General features: G+C 38.6%; 3 protein-coding genes across 5 annotated transcripts; 2 read left to right on the plus strand and 1 right to left on the minus strand.

Annotated features, from left to right (window-relative positions):
- Positions 1–126: 126 nt before the first annotated feature.
- Positions 127–6058, plus strand: rsrc2 (arginine/serine-rich coiled-coil 2). 2 transcript variants are annotated; one of them, XM_056376741.1, is made up of 10 exons: positions 127–267; positions 1486–1630; positions 1879–1919; positions 3083–3246; positions 3567–3698; positions 3833–3949; positions 4540–4625; positions 4723–4985; positions 5093–5182; positions 5308–6058. In XM_056376741.1, the coding sequence occupies exons 1-10, from the start codon at positions 262–264 to the stop codon at positions 5491–5493; spliced, it is 1230 nt and encodes a 409-aa protein (XP_056232716.1). In that variant the 5' UTR covers positions 127–261; the 3' UTR covers positions 5494–6058. The 2 variants fall into 2 exon arrangements, with proteins under 2 accessions (XP_056232716.1, XP_056232717.1); XM_056376742.1 differs by having other exon boundaries at positions 4726–4985.
- Positions 6059–6695: 637 nt separating this feature from the next.
- Positions 6696–9204, minus strand: si:ch211-110p13.9 (uncharacterized protein LOC562347 homolog). Its single transcript, XM_056376743.1, has 4 exons — positions 8923–9204; positions 8425–8554; positions 8203–8336; positions 6696–8106 (listed from the first exon to the last, which is right to left on the minus strand). Exons 1-4 carry the CDS (start codon positions 9040–9042, stop codon positions 7327–7329), a joined length of 1164 nt encoding a protein of 387 aa, XP_056232718.1. The 5' UTR covers positions 9043–9204; the 3' UTR covers positions 6696–7326.
- A 490-nt stretch (positions 9205–9694) lies between these two features.
- Positions 9695–16129, plus strand: zcchc8 (zinc finger, CCHC domain containing 8). Of its 2 annotated transcripts, none has more exons than XM_056377226.1 (14): positions 9695–9872; positions 10043–10085; positions 10174–10248; positions 10552–10654; positions 10744–10821; positions 10929–11032; positions 11282–11347; positions 11463–11523; positions 11631–11767; positions 11893–12035; positions 12157–12272; positions 12450–12536; positions 13603–13723; positions 13920–16129. In XM_056377226.1, the coding sequence occupies exons 1-14, from the start codon at positions 9698–9700 to the stop codon at positions 15107–15109; spliced, it is 2499 nt and encodes an 832-aa protein (XP_056233201.1). In that variant the 5' UTR covers positions 9695–9697; the 3' UTR covers positions 15110–16129. The 2 variants fall into 2 exon arrangements, with proteins under 2 accessions (XP_056233201.1, XP_056233200.1); XM_056377225.1 differs by having other exon boundaries at positions 9793–9896; positions 10038–10085.
- Positions 16130–16240: the final 111 nt, after the last annotated feature.

A 16240-nucleotide genomic window follows, 5' to 3' on the forward strand; every position in this document is an offset into this window, starting at 1 on the left:
AAACTCAGAACCCACAATGTTAAAAATTAATGTCTCGCATTACTTGTAATTGGTATGTAACTACAACTACATTTCCTTTCTTTCGGGGTTCAACAACTGTGTAATTTCTCTGAATCTAGGGGATTCACGAGGTTAAACCTGGCAACCCAGAACAGAACAGCGCTGAGCCACACAACGACTGTTTGCAGCTTGCTATTTCTCCGTGTTCGTTTGCACAGTCAACAAAACAGCGGCGTTACATATACGGTGTGCTCCAGAATTATGTCGGTAAGTACCATTACATAGCTATAACCAAGACACAAGAGAATTCATCAATATCTAAACGGAGTTACTGCAAGTGTACAATTCTATTCAGAAATCATTTTTCTTAAAGATGGCGGTTAGCATTGCTTAGCTTAGCATCCTAGCTAACGCTTAAATTGCTCTGTGATGGTAGTATGAATGACGACCATAGAGGGATTTAGCTGATCTAGATAGCATATTAGCTAACTGGCTAGTTATTTTGTGCTACTACGATTTCCATAATAACCGGGTTTCACATTTCTGTCTAAAAGATCATGACACTCAGTTATCTTCACTGGATGGCGTATTTCGAAATAGCGCAGCTGAGAGAATGACTACAAATAAAAATCAGTAGCAGCTGTTAACATTGTGAAGACCCGTGAGATTAGTGGACTTAGAGAGAAGGTAGTGCTATTGATAGCGCATTTTAAAGCTCTGTTATTAGTTTGTATGGATCGAATCCACTGGCCCATTTAATAGGTAATACCAAATTGTTTTAATTTGAGTCTTAACCATCTGAAAAGACTCAGATGATTAAACAAATATTTAGGGATCTCACAGTATACCATAAGATATTTGCTGACCTGAAAAGTGTTGAGCGTCACAAGGGTGTGCAAAAGACAACAAAAGCAGAATGTGGAATACGAAAAAACTGCAGGCTTATTTTTCCCATAAGTACAGTGCATAAACATATGAAGAATGACTAATCAGCAGTGTAACTGATCCTTACTAAACCCGTGTTAATTTAAAATGACCTTTTAAATAAATTCACTCTGCTGACAAGGTCTTAAACAATGTGCAAAATGAGGTGTTAAAATTAATACTCTATCTGTAACACACTGATATTATCAACATTGATAAATCTATTATTGCTTTGAGTAATCAAGCAAAGCTTTATTGATAAATGTCCATAACAACTTACTGTAACCCAAATAAATTCCCTAAAATTGCTTTTAAACATTTTATTGAGCCCTTGACAGTAAAAAGATACAAGTATCAAATGATGATTAAATTAACATTAAATTCAACAGTTATGTGAGGAAGGGTAACACAAGTACACTTTGCATTTGTAAAGTTAATGAGCACATTTATTATATCTTTGCTTTGTAAAGAAATAGTCACTGGAACTGGTTCAATTAGACACTTGTTTATTAATGAAATTGATCAACTGTTGATGTTTTTTCTCATATCCATTTGTTTTAGGCAAGTGACAACGACTCTGTCGACTTGGCCAGAACAGGCTCCCCAGTTCATCACAGAAAAAAACACAGCATGGACTCATCCAGATCTCCCAGAAGCTCCAAACACCACCATTCACGGTCAAGGTCACGCTCCAGGGAAAGAAAACGTTAGTATTCAATAAAGGTTTCCTGACGATGCTTTAAAAGGCAGAAAAAATATGTCCACAATGTGAAATTTATTCTCTGCATATATATAGGAAAGACTCAATTCCCCAACTACTCCAGAATCTGGTCTACTGCATAAAATACTTAATACAGTAGTTTTACTGTTCTCTTCCTAACCTAATTTTTTCTCAGTTTTGCTGAAAATGTGATTTTGAAATATATATATTTGTTTGCTTTCTGCTGTTTCCAGGTGACAGAAAAAACAGACGGAGTCGCAGCAGGAGCAAAGAGGTAAATGATGAATTAATTTCTATGATTAGAAACATATTTGATGTGATTTTGAAGGCCTTAAGTTATAGTCCTTGTTAGTGTTAGGTCGAGGTGAGTATGTTTTACTAGGTTTAATATGTTACAATGACCAAAGTTAAGAACGAAAGAAATAGATGGAGATGGGCTCACATGGAAAGGGTCCTTTTTTTACCCTCCATATGCAGACATGTCTCAAAGGAAGCTTTCATCCTTGGATATCTGTCATTGTTTGTAACCATATTAAATGGTGAAGAGTAGATTTTTTTTTTTCCTTTTTATTTTTTTGTTAAATCCTGTGTGTAGATCACATGATAACATTTCTACAATAAATCATACTCAGCGTGCTAATGCACGAAGAGACTGAACAGAAGACCCTGCTGACATAGCAAAATAATATGTCTACTACCGGGACAGGTAACTATCTGCCATTCAAACTCCTATTTGTCTCACACTATTAGTAAAAAAAAAATGGAATTAACTCTTGCATCTCTTGCAGCCAGGTCTGGGCATAATTAATCTAATGAATCTTTCAATTAATGTAAATGGAATCTCATGGTGTTTTTTTTTTTTACTAATTGTTTGTATAAAGAGTATAAGACTACTGTCCAAACCGTGGTCACAAGAGATAAACACTGTGTGACTGCTTTAAGATAATTTGACATAAAATGTAGCAGTGTTTTTCATGTTAATTTACCATTGTATGCTGTATGATTTGGATGACGCAAGTAGAGAAGCTGTAAGAAGTAAGTTGGATCCCCATCCCTATGGGTTCAGGTTCAAAGCATTTAGCTAATATTGAATTGTTGATGTTGATGAAATGACAAACCACATTAAAGTTTTTTTCCTCAGAATTAGATCTTAAGGTTTGAATGCACACTATTGAAAAATGAGAGAGTTTCCAAACATGCTGGTTTGATTAAAGATGAAATTCGTTGCAGTCAAATTTGTTTGTATCACAGAAATGCCCACAGTTACAATCATTTTCTGAGAATGACATTCTGTACATGTTTTGAAAGTGGATTTGAAATGACAAGGTTTTTTTTTCAACTTGTCAAAATTTATTACATACCTTCTGCTGTAAGCCATGGTACTAACTCTTTTTGTTGCACTATTTTCCTGAAAGAGACAACTTCTTCTTAAAACAGGCACGAAAGAGGGACTCTGAGAAGCCATCAAAATCACACAGAAAAACAGATGAGCAGCAAGAACAAGAGAGACTTTCAGCAGAGAACGGAGAGGAGCGATCCAGACGCAAAGACAGGAGGCTCTCCAAGGGCCGGAGCTTGTCCAGGTCACACTCACGAGAGAGGTTAGTAGACTGTATAAAGAAGTATACTAAGCAAGTCCTCTAACTTGTTTAATTATACAGAAGAAAAGCTTTTATCGAAGGTCTGATATAGTTTCTAGATTAATTACATCATGATCATTAGTAGAATTGTTATTTTTTGGATAAGCCCCACAAATAACCAAATTGATCATATTTACTATTGTAGAATTTGTGGTCTCATTACATTCCAATCAACATTTTTGATATACCGTAATTTCTCAAGGATAAAATAATTTTAGCACTGTGAACCTTTCAGTAATATATGTGATTTATAATAATGAATTGGATCCTGTTACTTTCAGGCGGCATCACAGCAGAAGTCGGGACAAACGGCGATCACGGTCACGCAGCCGGGACAGGAAGAAGAAGGCTAGGTCTCGCTCAGGTTCAAGGACCAAACACCGTCATCATAGCAAGAGTCGTAGTAAGAGCAGGTGGGCTTGATTGAAATGAGCATTTCTTGTAGTAGTATATACTTGTAAGTATTTTTGAACTTTTGTTCACCATGCTGGCCATTCTACATGTCACTAATAGTATGTTCATGAAATGATTTGGATTGTTCCACCAGGGAGCGAAAGAAAAGGACTGAGAAAGTGCGAAGAAAGAGTCGAAGCAGGTCTGTTAATCCACCTGCCTTTCGAGGCCGAAACACAGCTATGGATGCGCAAGAGGCCCTGGCCAGAAGGTAAGGCAGCAGCGTACAGGGCATTTACGATATAGATGGCTGGTCATTCTGGACTTGATGGCAATGTTAGTGGTTCTTATTGCACTTCTACGTCTTGGATTGACTTGAAACTTTCCTTGTTCAAATATGTTACAAACCACCTGTTTTTTATATGATAAAAACTCTGAGGTACAAGCGTACATACAAATTTTCAGTTCACTCTGACTCCATCACCAAGCTTAAAATTCTGTCACATGAGCAAACTGAAAACACCAGGCAGCAGCTTAAATCAGGTCACTTTAAATAAAATAGAATTCAAAAGCTATGGGGCCGCCTTTTGTTCACACCTGCAATGATGAAGTTTTCTGAATTCTGTACCATTCCAGTTTATGTCTATGAGACAAAACATGATATATTAGAAACAAAGTTGAAATAAGTAAAACTGGTGGCCATAACATAAACTGATAGGGTTGTTACCATAGAATGTTATTAGAGATTGATTTGGTTTGTTTAAGTTCACACATATTATCACTTTTAAGTACACTGCACTTAGTATGGTGTGTTTCTTTTTTTAACCTGAGTAAAATGATCTTCACTCTTTTTCTGTCCAGGCTGGAGAGAGCCAAGAAACTACAGGAACAGAAAGAGAAGGAAATGTTGGAGAAACAGCAGCAGCAACAGCAGGAAATAGCTGCAGGTGAGAATGGCTTAATTTGTAAAGTTTGAAAACTTTGATAACTTGCGTCAAATCTGCATTAAATTATTTATTCTGTTCTGTGTGTATTTTGTTTCAGTAGCTGCCCCCATCGCTGCTGCTGCTGCTGCTGCAGCAGCTGCCTCAAACCCCGCCCTCAATGTGGCAGCGCTCCTGGCCTCTGGGACACAGGTCACACCTCAGATTGCCATGGCGGCACAAATGGCAGCCCTTCAAGCAAAAACACTGGCAGAGACTGGTATTGCTGTACCCAGCTACTACAACCCTTCCGCTGTAAACCCCATGAAGTTTGCAGAACAGGAGAAAAAGAGAAAAATGCTATGGCAGGGAAAGAAGGAAGGGGTAAGATTAGATTATGCTGTTATTTGTTATTTTTCCACCAGTCCTATGCATGCCCAGCTTTACTTCCTCAAATTGTCTAAATAGGCTAACATTTTTTTTCTTTTAAGGACAAGTCCCAGACAGCTGAGTTGTGGGAGAAGCTAAACTTTGGAAACAAGGACCAAAATGTTAAATTTCGCAAACTAATGGGTATTAAAGTAAGTAACTGTGTTACTTTACGTGACCTAAATGTGTTTGATACTTTGGTTAAATTTACAGTCATAACTTTCAGCTTTCCAACTTGTAACTTCTCAGAGTTAAATTGAATTTGCTGTCTGTACAGGGAGATGAGGATGTCGAAGTTTCCAAACCACTTAATGATGATGGCTTGAAGACTCTTCAAAAACAGGAGGAGATGTTTAGGAACCTTGACGTTCAGTATGAAATGGCTCGGTCTCAGACACACACCCAGAGGGGAATGGGGCTTGGCTTCTCCTCTTCATTCTCTCGTGGAATGGATTCTATCTAGTGCCAAACCTTGACTGTCAGTGCCACTCATCTGATCATATTGGACTACCAATTCATCGCTAGCCCTCAAGCTTGCATGGATGTTGCTCTGAATCTGTAATTTATTTATAGACAAACATCTCACTTATTGGAACATTATAATGTAAATACTCAGATGCTGAGTTTGTCTCAGTGTTGATTAATCTGTACATCTTTGGAAAATGAAGCATCAATTTCACAGGAGGTTGATGCTGGTTAAAATTAGATAGTTGTTTTGAATAATGTGATAGCTTTTTTTTTTTTTTTTAAACTTAAATATATATATTGATATGTGATTGTTTGAACATAAACTGATTATAATGTGGTTCAAGTGAACACTGTTTACATCCATTTAGCAAAAGGCATCTGAAGTCAATGTCATTATCAGAATCCCATAGTTTCATTTCTCCTGATTGGGAAAAACAAAACAGTGGGCTGTAATACATATTGTCTAGAGGATCGCCATGGACAGAGATGGGCCCAAGAAGAGTAATCACATATTTCAAATATTCTTGAAATAAATTAATTTTGTGTTGTGTAAGATTTTACATATCTCACTGAATAATTTTTTATTTCATGTGATATCTATGTGGGTCATTTTGCTTCACATAAAGTTAGTGCTTTGCATTGGCGGGGTGTTACAGAATAACTGGGATTTTGGAACCTCGACCCTACTTTCCCATGTTTTTTGGTGTAAATAATTGATACGAACAAAAATCTTTGCAGTCCGTCCACTATTAAGCGAGAACAGTATACCTGGAACAGCTGCTGCAGTGTAATCAAATGGTGCATTTGTCCATGTCGAAGTACGTCCCAAAGAACTGTGTTTTTTTCCCACTGACTGGTTCAGATTGTTTTAAGTGTTCGACAACGTAATTGATTGGATTCCTTACAGAGACTGACCTTTTTATTAAAGTGTAAGATCCTTTTTGTTTAACCAGAAACAATCATATTGCTCTGTTCAAAGTCACCAGACTCCATTGACAAAAACATTCATTTTGTAGTTGCTTGTCTACCGCTGCATTGATCGGTTAGTTTATTTGGTTTATTGTGTGGTACTTTTAAATAAGTAAAGGATCTGAATATTTCTTCCACCACTGAAAGTCACACTTTAACATTACTATTACCAGGTTGAATGTTACCAGGTTTGAAATTAAAATGAAGTAAAATTAACATATCAAAATATTATTTTTGTAATATCAGTTTATACTGCAGTGTAACAAATGAAGGCAAAACCATTTGGAATCTTACTGATGTCTAGTTAAATTAATTGTAGGTAAATCTTTTTCATTACATTGTATATTGTACAATAGCTTCAAATTATATTGAAAAACATTTTCACTTAAAGTCAAACAGTATTGAAGCACAAATTGTTACCAAACCTGATTGAAATAGTATGTCCAGCAGAAAAGAGGCATTTGTTCAATCAAAGAAAGAACAACTTCACATACAAAATACACATTTATTAGAATACTGGAAGTTCATTCATTCACCACACTGCTCATCCTTATAGGGTCGCGGGTGGGCTAGAGCAAATCCCAGCTCACATTGGGCAAGGACTGGACAGGTCGCCAGTCTATCACAGGGCTTTATTTAGATAATTTATTTTTATTAGCCAATTAACCTAACCCGCATGTCTTTGGATTGTGGGAGAAAGCCAGAGTAGCCGGAAGAAACCCAAGTGGGCATGGGCATGCAAACTCCACACAGAAGGTTTGAACCCAGAACCTTCTTGCTGTGAGGTGACAGTGCTAACCACTGCACCACAAGTTAAATTGCAGGCTTTTCTTGTTGACACCTACATGGAAATTCACTCTTATTTACAAATAAGACTGGAGTACAGCACATGGGCCACACCAGTGATGAGGTTGTGGTTGGCAAACTCGAGGATAAGGAGCAGGATTGGGTATTCACTGTGTCTCTTCTCCAGGGTGGACTCTTCACTTAAGCCCATCCAGTGAAGCAGCAGTGTTTGCATGGCTTCTGGGAATAATTCTGTGGCTAGTTCCTCAGCAGGTGGCAAGTCACTTATTCGTTCAATATGCTGAACTTTGAAGCCCTCCACTTTTTGACTAATGCTACTGTTGGCTGCATGAAACTGTTGGCCCAGCCATCGTCCTATACAACAAAGCAGGGAACTTGAATACACAGAGCCCCAGTCTTTGGCCTTCAGCAGGGCTAACACAGTTTTCGTCACATCCTTTTCTTCTAGATTCCCATTCACGTGCTGATCAATGTTCTCCAGAAGAAGGAAGATAGTTTCAAGTTCTGTGTGGCTTTGATTCTCTGAGGAGAGTTTGTCATCCAAGTTGTGCAATTTTAGTCTCACTTTGGATAAAACTAGTTGGCTTTGCTCACTTTGCAAGCTTTTCCTGTGAAAGGAACAATAATCATGATCTGCTGATTTATCACCTGTCTCACTGTCACATACATCCACCACTTCCCTGACAACCTGGCAATGCTGAGGTTGTGACATTTCATTTCTTGATTCTGCATCGCACATGCTGCTGGATCTGGATACTGCAAAGTCGAGCTGCACACTCAGGTTGTAACTCATTTTCAGAGGGCTGTCATTTATCTGCGATTTCCAAACATCCTACAGAGGAGAGACCATAATATATCAAAAGACCATTCAGGGTATCTTTAAAATAAAGCATATGCATCATGCAGAAACATATGAACAGCACTGTACCTGGAAATGCTCCAGAACAGCAAGCTGCTCTTGCTTATTGTACATTTCAAATGCTACTCGAAAAAGTCCTTGAACGCTGTAGAACCAGAGGCTGTTATTTGCAGTAGGAACCTTCAACCCATGGAACCTGAATGCTGCAACAAAACAGGATGCAATAGTGTTAAGTGTGACTGCACTGTATGTGTGTGCATTTGGTGTAAGTGTTTGTTATGTGCATTTTACCTGAGGAAAATTTTATTTTTGTGGCCAGTCCTTTCTTGGCAAACTTGGCGTGGTATCTGGGATGGTTTTCTGTACGGATATCAGTGCTGGAGAAGACATCAGCTCCTAAATATAGAGGAATCACTGCAGCCTGAAACAGAGGTTAGCTATGAGACCACCTCCTTTTGAAGCTACTGTTTACGTAAATTGTATTCATGGAAACTACACAATACAAAAAAACATGCGAAACGCTTTTATATGTAGTCAAAAATGTCAGGGTTAACAAATCTCCTTTTGGTTAACAAAATGTTCATGTGTAACACTTTTAATATACAATTTAAAAAGTATGTGACTGACACATAATCACGTGCTCCCTTTGCTTGGAGCTGTGATGATGGTGGCGGATTCAGCACACTCTGGCTGGTTTCAGGGGTTATATGTGATGTGATTAGAAAAACAAATGCACCGTTTTCTTTGCTGTGTAAGAGCAAAAAAAAAAAAGTGGTCCTCAACACTCACCTTATGGGGACACTCAGTCAGCCTGAACGATGTCAGATTCACCAAGTAAATAAAGCGAATTTTCCGCGAGCCGCCGTCCCATCGCGGTAAGGTTAAGTGCATCGTTGAGCAACTTGCCATAGCTGGAAGCTAATGAAGCTTCCCACTTAGTCACATTTGTGTCTGGTCCGGAAGGAAACAGGGTTTTAACTAAATATTGGAAACGAAAGTGAAGAAGTGAGACGGCTGCAACCGAACTGGACCAACGGAGCAGAAACACTAGTATTTTAAGCCCTCAACGATTTCTTACAGACCAAAGAAGCCACTGTGGCTAAACTGTGGCTCCTTTGAAAAAACAAAGAAGGCACCTTACTCGAGCTCGGTGACAGAGGATGTATTTATAACTTTTGCTTAAGAAAATTTACTAATAAACTGTAAAAAAAAAAAAAAGTGTAATTAGGAAAATGTACTTAAATTATAAAAAGTAAAGATAGTGGACGCAGAAAATTGCCCCCCTGTGAAAATTATACTATCATTAGATTATCATTAATGATACATTGGTGTCTAAGCAGAATGCCACTGTTATAGTTGGTTAAAGTGTAGCTGATTTTTTAAACTATTTTATATATAATTTATACATGTATGTGACCTGTAATACAACACCGTGGGCTAAAAAATTGTTCTCCCCATCATGTTTTTGTCTACTACAACACGTGACATAAGGTAGACCAATGAATACGAAGTGTTGTCGCTTTGACCTCTGAACTCCAGTCTTGCTCGACAGAGCTTGTCAAAAATGGCCGAAGTTGATTTCGGGGATAGTGAGCTCTTTCAGCAGCTCGATGAGTCCGCACCGTCCGTGCCGACACACATTCGCTTCCCAGATGAAGAGGAAGACCAGGAGGAGACGAGCCAGCTGCGGGGCAGGCTGGAGGAGTGTGATGACTACATTCAGAGACTCACTGAGGAAAATATCCTTATGTCAGATGCGCTCGGTCTGTGCTAGCACTGTGGCTGTAGCACTAGCTGGGGTGCACTAGCAGCCTCCTGTGTGTAATCAAAACAGAAAATGCGTAACCTGAAAATGTTTAGTGATATATTTTTGAAGGCTTTCTGTCTATTTCCTTAACTCGTAGACCACATAAAGGTTTAAGAAGGAAACTGAATATCCTGGCACGGCCAAGGTAATGGGCTAACGCTTTGGTGATGCGTACTACAAATAAAACGAAACTTCACCCAGTAATAAAGGATAATTTCCCTCTGACTTTACAGCGGCATCACAATTGAAGATGTCAACATCGATGGACCACTTCTTCAAATCCTGTATGCAAACAACAATATTTCAAAGTGAGCAACGTTTTCTAATCAGTAACTGGGTTCGTTAGCTCAGTTGTGAATTGAACAGTGAATTTTGTCCCGTCCGTCTTGGCTGTAAAGATATAATAGAAATATTTTAATTATGTTAACGTTACTGGTAAAACATTTTGATTTGACTGAACATCTCTTTCAGCTTTTTTGCTATGACTAATAAGATCAACTCACAGCGTATTTATAGCCTCGCTGTGTGTACAGCTCACTGCTAATTTGTTAGCGAGACACTGAGTTGTGGATAATGATGATAAATAAAAAATAACAATGTCTCCCCTTTAGGCAGTGTCGTCAAGAAATTGAAGATTGCATCTGCAGTGTGATTTTGAAGCACCAGAAATTGGGCCATGGAAAGAAAAAGTCTTCTTTTCACCATAAACCTCAGGTATTTAACCAGAATTTATTTTATGATGATTAATATCCAAATAGTTATGACTTGGGGGAGAAAAAAAACATGTTCTACTCTTTACAAAGAATTCAGCTTTTGCTATGGATGAAGATCTGCTGAAGTCGTCTTCCACTAGTGTAAGAACAAAAACAGAAGCCTTTAAAGTGAGTATTTACTGGTATTTCTCTGTGGTTTGCATATTGCACAATTTCTTGCCCCATGGAAAGATATACATATTTACATAAATTATTTTCTTATTTTTCTGTCTTAGGTGGTTGGAAGTGTCTTATATTTCACTACTTTCAGTGTTGATAAACTTGGACAGCCTCTGGTCAATGAAAGCCCCCAGCTGACAGATGGATGGGACATTCCAACGTATCTTTAAGATGGATAAATTGGCACCTTGTCAAACAATTACTGCCAGTATAGTCTGCGAGGTCATTTGCTCTCTACATGTAATTTTGTTGAGGGAGAATTTGGAAATTTGTCTTTATTTTCTTTTTTTACATGTATGTTCATATTTTAGCAGGACTCATTCTGAAAACTTTATATAGACAAGATAATTAGATATGATTTTATTGCAGTGTGGACAAATGCAATATAATTTCCTGAAATGTTGCAAAGCTATCACCAGGTGTTCAACCAAGTTGTCGGAACAGATGGTCAGGAAATCGAAATGAAAGACAAAAGGTACGACTGATTATTAATGGAAGCTTTATTTAGTTCCCGTTTATAACTTGCTTTGTCCAGTTGCTGTGTGGCATATCACTGTATAATGAGTCCACTTCTGATCTGTTCATTCTAGACCCAAATCCATGTGTTTCAACTGTGGTTCCAGCAGTCATCAGCTGAGAGATTGTCCCAATGTAAGAATAATGATTTAATGATTCATTATTATGGCATGAACCCAAGTTAAACACAGAAGAAGAGTTGGAAATTGATTTACTACATGTATACATGGTTCCCTTCATAGCCTAAAGACATGGCTGCAATTAATGAAAGAAGAAAGGAGTTCAACCAAAACAACAACCAGGCGATGCAGAGTAATCAACGATACCATGCTGATGAAGTGGAGGAGCGGTTTGCGAAATACAAGCCGGGAGTCATGAGGCAGGATTGTTACTTTGAACACAAGAGAAAAAAAACATAATCATACCACATGCAATACCTATTGGATCAAGTAAAAGTAGATGTTGATTATTGAATATTTTTCACTTTGTTGTGCTTTTGAACAGTGAGGAGCTGTTGACAGCACTGGGCATTGATGGCAACACCCTCCCTCCTCTGATTTATCGCATGAGGCAGCTAGGCTACCCACCAGGTTGGCTCAAAGAGGCAGAGATGGAAAACTCTGGCTTAATGCTGTATGATGGAAATGGTAAGTTTCAAATTACTATGTGGTCCTACTGAGTTTCATTCAGTAAACTACTGATAAACATAAGGATGTTTCTGAAATATACAGAGATTGGTCTTAATCATTTTTTTTTTCTCTTTTGTAGCTTCAAATAATGGCAATATAACAGACAATAGCAACTCGCAAAACATCTCTTATGATGTTTCCAAACTGGTAGATTTCCCAGGCTTCAATGTACCTGCACCGGACAAAATGAAAGATGTAAGTCCTATAGCATAATGTCACTTGGAGCTACTGTATATTTGTGTATAAATTATTTTGTTGATGAGTCACTTCATAAATTTAGTACACTTGTCTTTCAACTCAGAGTTTTCAGTGTGTTTTGGTGGCACTTTTTATAAATGTTGCATGTCTAACACTATTTTTTTTGGCCTTCAGGAGTTCATTCAGTATGGTTCGACTCCAATGCAGAACAACCACATGAAGCAAAACTATGCTGCTTACCTGTCTAACAACTTTCCCATGGTAAATATTTTAAAATCCCTCAGTGGTCGGGTGTTTCCTTTCAAAACATGTATGCCACACCACCATCCAGGCTTCCTGTAACAACAACTTCCTATCTGACTATCTCATAAACTTTACCAAACTTTCTGGATATTACACATCAACACCTACCATGGAATTTTCAATGTTTGTATTATTATCATCCAAGACTCATCAGAAGACATAGAATATAAATAACCACAGCACAGATTATAAACCTAATAGAACCACAGAATATAAATACACAAAAAACTAGAATGGCACTCAGTAAGGCACATACCTCTATACCATACGACCAAACAATCCTACACCTGTCTGTCAGATCCAGATACTTCATCCAGATACAAAGTCATAGATCTCAACACCATAATGTATGTTTTTTTCTTTTTTTTTACGCCAATATCCATACATTATTTCCTGAAAAAATGACAAAAGTGTTGAAAAATGTCTCTTGTTACTGTTTTTTAAAATCATTTTCCTTAACATTAAGAGTAATGTTAAGGAAAGAGATAAAAAAAAAAAATTCACAGACCCGCCCTTTTAACCGGTTCTGCACCAAAATTGAACGGGTTCCTCCCTGGCCAAGGTCACATCCTTCCAACAAGTTTGGTTACTGGCAAACAAACCAATAAACAAAAAGACATGGGTAAAAACGCAACCTCCTTGCTGGAGGTAATTATATATCCCACAAAAACTAAAGAGGAACATTAGAAATGCAAAAACTCGTGTCATTCTTACACCTCTCTTGTATCTGCTTGGAGGTTAAAAAAGAAAATACCATTCAGTGTGTGTCATAGCTGGCCTCAGCCTGCCACTTCGCTATATATAACAGTCCGTGCTGTCCATATGCAGTGGATGCTCATTCTTCATAATCCCACTTGAACAGCCAATCATACTAATCTGAGTGCATAGTCCGCTCTGTCATTCCTGCCTCTGTATTTTTACATTGACAGTCTTTATCAGATTAGGATTAGGATGTGTGATGACTGCATTTTGGGCACAGCCCTTAAATAGTATCATTCCACATGTCATTCTTCCTTGCCAACAGCCTGGTGCTACCTGCAACAAGAGACGCCATGAATCTGACTCATCGCCACAGATAAGGAAGAAGAATAGGTCCAGTCCTGATCGGACCTCAGACAGGAGCTCGGATATGGATATTGAATCAGGTAACTGTTCAGCTTGGTCACTTTCTTTAAGCAGGCACATTCTATGCATTAAATGTCCAGAACACACAGTTATATTTTAACAGTAATCTCTAATTTGGCAGAATAATACACAGTAATACTTAAATCGGATGCCTCTATGTTTGGTCAAAGTATCACTTTTAAATCTTTTTGGGACCATATTCATGTCTTCTTCCAGACCCAGGAACACCTTATCAGTCGCATGGCCCAGGTGACTTCCAGTTCCAACCACCGCTGCCCCCTGGCTCTCCTTGCTTCAGTTCACCTCCTCCTTTACCCCAGGGCACTCCTCCTGCGACACCCACTCCTCCACCTCTCCCTAAAGGTACACCTCCTCCCACACCCACCAACGGCTCTCCAGCTCTGCGAGGGCGGAATTGGGGAGTAGTTGATGAGACTGTGGAGGGAACAGAGGATGACCTGACTCTGGAGGAACTGGAAGAGCAACAGAGGCTGATTTGGGCAGCTCTAGAAAATGCTGACACTGCCACAAATAGTGACTGTGAGACACCTGCAATGGGAACACCTGTACCCAGTTCACCAAGTGTGTCCACGCCTGCACATAACGACACAGAAACAGAAGAGGCTGAAGAAGCAATGGACACAATGACACCTGGAGAAACTTGCCCTAGCAGTGAAAATCAAATGGAATCAAAAGTTCAAGAGATTTGCTCTCAGAGCCCTGGGCTGATCAAAGTTGAGGAAGACAGCCCTCAGAGCCCCGAACCAGTCAAAGCCCACGGCAACAGCCCTCAGAGTCCTGGTCCAGTCAGATCCCATGATGACAGCCCCCGGAGTCCTGGTCCAGTCAAATCCCACGATGACAGCCCTCAGAGTCCTGGTCCAGTCAGATCCCATGATGACAGCCCCCGGAGTCCTGGTCCAGTCAAATCCCACGATGACAGCCCTCAGAGTCCTGGTCCAGTCAAATCCCACGATGAAAGCCCACAGAGTCCTGGTCCAGTCAAATCCCACGATGAAAGCCCACAGAGTCCTGGTCCAGTCAAATCCCACAATGAAAGCCCACAGAGTCCTGGTCCAGTCAAATCCCACGATGAAAGCCCACAGAGTCCTGGTCCAGTCAAATCCCACGATGAAAGCCCTCAGAGTCCTGATCCAGTCAAATCCCAGGAAGACAACCCACAGAGCCCTGATCTAGATTTCTCTAACAGGGGCGCTGGAGATTGTGCTTCTCCTAAGCATGTTGAGAAGATAACAGCTGTTCCTCATCGGAGCAGGTTTGCAGCTGGCATTGTTCCATTTGAAGATACACCAGAATTCACTGAAGTTGCTGAAGCCACCGGTACATACCTTAGGATCAGAGACTTACTTAAAAGCTCCCCTCGAAGTTTGGCAAAGAAAAAATAAAGATTTACTGTCTTTATTTGCAAAATACAAGGATACATGGACATTTTTAAAGCAAAAACCTATATTTTTATTTTCAACTCCATCCTATCAAACATGTTTTTTTTAGCTGTTTGTTATTTTGTACAAAGTTGAATGTGTATGCTGTATATACATTTGATCTGTAAACATAAAATGAGGGGATGATGTAACAGCAATGACTCGTACGTTTTGACTAATTAGTCTCAGATTTTTGTAGTAGTGATACTTGGGCAGTTGATTTTATGGTAAAATTAGTTAAATGGCCATTTCTTGATTAATTTTCATAACATGTTTAAATGGCTTTTTCTATTTTTGTCCCACTTAAATTGCTCTAAAATCAAATAAACCTGCTTGCTTCAGTGCTTTATTTTGTCTGCTGTTCAAACCTAGATGTGGGTTTGATTTTATTTTGCTGTAATTGGTGTCAGTAAACAAGTTGAACCTCTGTTGCTGTAATCAGCTTACTTTCTGATGATAAACTTTGCAAATGAAATTTTGTATACCTGAAACTCTGCCCTACTACATCTTAATTTTGTTCTTATGACATTACAGAGTTTGGTCTACATATTTTTCTTTATTGTTCCATTCATCAAATAGATTCCTATCAGATCTGACATTAACTTCATTCCCCCCTTTCAGACTAATCTCCCTGTAGAAAATATAGATTTAAAACAACTTTAAAGTGAATATCAATCATGTTTTGTTTTTTTTATCACTGTTCAGTCCATCTTCCAAATTATTAGTACATATAGTGCACACCAACTCCCTCATGCATAGAGAATACTTGCACTTAGATTTGATGACTTGCGCATACTGAATACTCAAACACACCTACATACATATTTATGCAAATATACATGCACACAAGCACATATGTGTGGGTGTGCCGAACCTCTGAGAGTATCAAGAGACTGAATATTTAACATCTTGCAAAGTCATGTCAAAATGATTGAAAATGATGTCTTCATTTGTGCCTTTTTAAATAAAGGTATTTGCCTTGCATCAATTGGCTTAGATTTTTAAACTATGTTTACATGCTGTCTTTATATTAAAAATTCAGAAATTGTATTCAAATTCTGAGTATTGTGTGGGAATTCTCGATTAATCAAGCAT

Source organism: Seriola aureovittata, chromosome 5 (assembly GCF_021018895.1).
Source record: "Seriola aureovittata isolate HTS-2021-v1 ecotype China chromosome 5, ASM2101889v1, whole genome shotgun sequence".
Lineage (NCBI taxonomy): Eukaryota > Metazoa > Chordata > Actinopteri > Carangiformes > Carangidae > Seriola > Seriola aureovittata.

Bases quoted from the DNA above. Each gene is read 5' to 3' on its own strand.
- zcchc8 (XM_056377226.1), top strand. From the start codon at position 9,698: ATGGCCGAAGTTGATTTCGGGGATAGTGAGCTCTTTCAGCAGCTCGAT. The intron at 12,036-12,156 runs GTAAGTTTCAAA...TCTCTTTTGTAG, and splicing joins AATGCTGTATGATGGAAATG to CTTCAAATAATGGCAATATA. The intron at 12,537-13,602 runs GTAAATATTTTA...CCTTGCCAACAG, and splicing joins TGTCTAACAACTTTCCCATG to CCTGGTGCTACCTGCAACAA.
- si:ch211-110p13.9 (XM_056376743.1), bottom strand. From the start codon at position 9,042: ATGGCAAGTTGCTCAACGATGCACTTAACCTTACCGCGATGGGACGGC. The intron at 8,337-8,424 runs GTAAAATGCACA...GTTTTGTTGCAG, and splicing joins AAAAATAAAATTTTCCTCAG to CATTCAGGTTCCATGGGTTG. The intron at 8,107-8,202 runs GTACAGTGCTGT...TCTCCTCTGTAG, and splicing joins CTGTTCTGGAGCATTTCCAG to GATGTTTGGAAATCGCAGAT.
- rsrc2 (XM_056376741.1), top strand. The intron at 1,920-3,082 runs GTAAATGATGAA...TTCTTAAAACAG, and splicing joins GTCGCAGCAGGAGCAAAGAG to GCACGAAAGAGGGACTCTGA. The intron at 3,699-3,832 runs GTGGGCTTGATT...TTGTTCCACCAG, and splicing joins AAGAGTCGTAGTAAGAGCAG to GGAGCGAAAGAAAAGGACTG.